The sequence below is a fragment of the Octodon degus genome, unplaced genomic scaffold (assembly GCF_000260255.1).
Source record: "Octodon degus isolate 3935 unplaced genomic scaffold, OctDeg1.0 scaffold00033, whole genome shotgun sequence".
NCBI lineage: Eukaryota > Metazoa > Chordata > Mammalia > Rodentia > Octodontidae > Octodon > Octodon degus.
The window spans coordinates 1,103,503-1,107,805 of record NW_004524609.1 but is presented as its reverse complement, the minus strand read 5'-3'; the positions used below and the strand labels follow the sequence as shown (position 1 = coordinate 1,107,805).

At 46.7% G+C, this 4,303-nt stretch overlaps 1 protein-coding gene across 7 annotated transcripts in view; it reads left to right on the top strand.

Annotated features, from left to right (window-relative positions):
• Positions 1–3,858: 3,858 nt before the first annotated feature.
• Positions 3,859–4,303, top strand: part of Cdc27 (cell division cycle 27) — an 85,081-nt gene continuing 84,636 nt past the window's right edge. For 3 of the 7 annotated variants that reach the window (XM_004629998.3, XM_004629997.2, XM_012514499.2), the window contains exon 1: positions 3,859–4,114. In XM_004629998.3, coding sequence (XP_004630055.1) covers positions 4,088–4,114 — 27 coding nt within the window. In that variant the 5' untranslated portion in view covers positions 3,859–4,087. The remainder of the gene's footprint in view (positions 4,115–4,303) is intronic. The other 4 variants (XM_023714005.1, XM_023714004.1, XM_004629996.2 and 1 more) reach the window with 2 other exon arrangements.

Here is a 4,303-nt window from a genome sequence, read left to right as displayed (position 1 = left end):
GAAAGAATAATTTATATGCTTTTTTAAAAGGGTAATAAATAAATTTATAAGCTTTAAATTGTGCATTATTCTGATTGACGGGATGAAATCTGATGCCACCTTGCCCAGGCATGGACCACCTTTTTATCCAGTGTATCCACACTGTATACGTTACCCACACTTACGGCACTTAACGGTCAACATGGCCATCAGACTGCTGCAGTAACGCAGAGCTTGAATCCAAGAAAGCACTTAGTGGTAGTCCTAGCACACAGGAGCAGTGATGCTGCTTAGGGTGTGCCACAGGGAACCCGTAAACTCCTTCTAACTGAGAAAGTCAACTTTTTCAGTTTAATAAGGCAAACAATGTATACTGAGTGCCTGGCAAACACAAGGTCCAGAGTTCAATCCCTGGTACCACAAAATAACTAAATAAACTCGCAAACCTACATAACTAAAAAAATGTATATTGAGGTTGCTGAGCTCTAATAAAGTGATATGCTGTGAAATTGTGAAGAAGAAAAAAGAAATTTATTCTAGTTTTGTTCTAGTACCTCAGATTGCAAAAGTTATAGCCACAGTAAATATAAAGTGCTTAGAAAAAAGGACAAGGCAATCTGGATACTGTTGCACATGCCTACAATCCCAGAATTTGAGTAACCGAATCTTGCAGATCTCAAGTTCAAGGCCTGCCTGAGCTAAATGGCAAATACGAGGCTAGCCTGGACTCCAGAGTGAGACTGTACAAAAAAAGAAAGGAAGAAGATGCCTTCGGATGTGTATCTATAGCAGGAAACACAGTTTGTAAAGCACTGCACAAATCCATGATTTTAGGCATCCACTGCAGGTCTTAGAATGTATCCCTAAGAGATAAGCCCAGACTACTATATTCTGTTCATTCATTAAAAAATAGCGAGTGCCCAATAAGTAGCAGAGTGTATCGGTGAGGAGAACACAGCTATGAACAAGGCATAATGGGCTTCTGCCTTCAGGAGCTTGTAGACTAGACAAGAAGCAGACAGTTAAACAAAGTATCCTAATAAAGGGAAATGGGAGTTCTGACCTTCTGGTGGCGTGGGGCAAAAGCAGTGACAGCCAGCCTATTTCTGACCCGGTGGATGAGAACATGCCTAGAACAAACAGCCTACTTGGAAGGCGTGGCCTGTAATCCCAGCTCTTGGGAGGCTGTAAACAGGCACATCACTACAAGTCCCATCTGGTAGTAAAATCCTGAACACCCTGTAAACCCTTCCCTAAAAAATACAAAACAAACAAACAACCAACTCCTACAGGAAAGGTACCCTCCTACACCAGGAGATAGACACTCACTAAAGATGGGAGTTGTGATGAGAAATCTGTGCAAATCTTGTGAAATAAACCCTTGTCTTCCCGGTCACTTTTTTACAACTCACTCCCTAGCCTCCTCCTTTCATCTTCCTCGTTTCACAGTTTTCTACCCTTTGGGTAACCTCATATGTAAGTGTTGGTATCTATTTGCTTCTTTGGGTCTTTATTTCTCTTGCGAAGGGCTCTATGTACATGCAAAAATTGGTAAGTAAAACTTGTATGTTTTTCTTCTAGAACTCTGTCCAATGTCATTTCATTCCTCAAATCCAGCCAAAAACCCTAGGAGGGCAGACAAGTAATTCTATATCCCCTACAGGGCTGGAGAAAAAGAGTGGCTTCTGGTTTCTTCTGGTTTAGGCAATGGAAAAGTGGGACAGGACATATTTCAAGCACAGAGGATGCGGGTTGCACCGTGAACAGAGTGAGCACAATGCCTCTGAGTATCCAAATAAGGATGTCTAATTGGTTGATAAGCACTTGGGTCTGAAGCTGTAAAATGTAGTCAGGCAGGAGACACATTTACATGCTGGAGATTGAACCCAGGACCTCTCCTCCGAGCTATTTCCCCAGCTCTTTTTATTTTGGGGGGTCAAGTTCTCCCTAGATCCTTAAGTTGCCCGGGCTGGGCTCAAACTTGTAATCCTCCTTCTTGGTCTCCCAAAGTGCTGGGGTTGCAGATGCGCACCACCTCATCTGGCTTACTTAGCAAACTTATACTCAGAATTTCTATCTCTAAGCCAAGCACGGTGGTCTATTGGGTCTATGGGATTTGGATAGTGCATTTGAGGAACTTCGTTTTTCATTTCACTTGAGCTTGACTAACTACACTGTATGTGGTGGCTACTATATAGGTCAGCATAGAAGTCTATTCCAATACTAATTTATCATTCCACTAAAAGAACAGGGCATGTGGCAATCAAAGCCCACACTAGCACTTGCCCTTCATGGGGTGACCACTCCACAGGCACTGTCTGAGGGAGTGACCCACTCTGAGTTCATTGCATTAGTGTACAGCATGGGAAGCAGATATTTTCCAATAATGAACTCTTACAGAACTCCTGAGTAGAAAATTAACACTTAAAAATAATTTCCTTCATCTGCTGAAAAATCACAATTTTAGTAATCCCCTGGTTCACTCTGAGGGGTAGAGGAAAGGGAAAAGGGAGCCTACTAGACCCAGCAACACCTGCTAAGGCACCTAATTCTCTCAATCATTTCTTTCAGAGTAAGCAAAAAGAAGCTCAAAGGATGAAATTTACTAACAACCTATAACTAGTTAGTGTCAGAGATTAAAAATTTAAAGTCAGGCCACTGATTTTGTTTTTCCCAACACTGCATTCTTTCCAATACATCAGATGGAGGGTTGGGGCCTCCTTGAAAAAAAAAAAAAAATCAAAATTTCTAGCTGCCTTTAAGACTGTCCAAACCGGGCATGGTGGCGTGTGCCTGCAATCCCAGCACTACAGAGGCTAACCTAGGAAGGTCTCTGTGAGTTCGAGATCGGCCTGGGCTACAAAGTGAGCTCCAGGCCAGCCCACACTGCATAGCAACACCCTGTCTCAAAAACTGAAAGAAAAAAAAGCCTTGCCATCATTTGGCCACTTACGTAATAACTATTTCTAGTTAATGTCTTAACTCACCAGACTGATCTCATCTCTCCTGGCTTCATTCACACTATTTTGTAATTCTACCCATCTTTGAAATTGCAGTTTGAATATTTTTTCCGTACTCATTTTAATCCCAAGGAATTGCTCCCTCAGATTTTTACGTCACTTATAATGGTGATTATTTCATTTTAGCAATAAATCATGTAGCAATCTTCTATTTCCTTTGGTGCCAGGGCTCGAACTCCGGGCCTTGTGCTTGCTAGGCAGGCGCTTAAGCCGCTGAGCTAACTCCCCGCACCCCCGCCCCCATTATTTTTTTCTTTTTGAGACAGTCTCGTTACGCAGTTCGGGCTGCTCCTGAGCGCACTCCGTAGCACAGGCTGGTCTTGAACTCACAACCATCCTCCTGCCTCAGCCTCTGGAGTGCCGAGATTATGGGGTGCGCCACCACACCCATTTTGTAGCAATATTTGCGATATTGCTTTTCCCTTAAACCACCGTCTCAGAGTGCCAGGCATCCTAGTGTCTGGAGAGAGGCAATCTTCCCTAATTTTCTCCGGTTTTCCTCAGAACCGTAAATTGGTACTTTCGGAAGGGATGAGCTATACCCAAAATGCAAACACTGGTTGGTTAAGATCAGCTTCAACCGTAATGTTTTCCCTTTACCTCAAGCAACCTTACACCAATTAATCCAAAGGGTGCAGCGGCGAACACAGCTAGCCGGTCCGCCGGGCAGGAATACCCGCCCACTCCCTCACGCCACGCCCATCTTCCTGGCTGCCGATTAGGCGTGGCTCAGTTTGGCGAGGCGGATGGGCGTGGCGTGCGTGGGTGAAGGTGTGGCTGAGAACCTACGAGTAAAGCCAAACTCGGTAATTTCCGGTGACTCTCGATTATTTCCGGCAACGGTCTTTGGCTCCGTGGGCTCACCTCGGGTATTTCCGGCCTCTTTCGGGCTTTTCCGTCAGGCTCCCTCTTTGATCTCCGCGCTTCGGCTATTTCCGTGTCCCGCTCGGAGGTGTTCGGCCATCGCTCGGCCTCCCCCATCCCCGGTAACGGTCGTTGGTGAGTTTAAATGAGCCGGAGCTGGCGGGGCCGGAACCGCTACGGGGGGGTGCCTGAGGCACTGCAGAGAGTGGGCCTGAGCCTGAAGGATGACGGTGCTGCAGGAACCCGTCCAGGTAATGATAACCCCTGTGTGCGAGGCGAGGCGAGGCGAGGCTCGCAGCCGGTGGGGACGCGCAGCGCTCGGCATCGCGGCCTGCTGCGGCCTAGGCCGGCGCCCGCGCTCGCCTCCCCTTCCGCGGTCCTCCTGACTCTCGTCAGCCCGAGGCCTCCGGCCGCCCAGCCGCGGGGCCTGCGCGACGCCC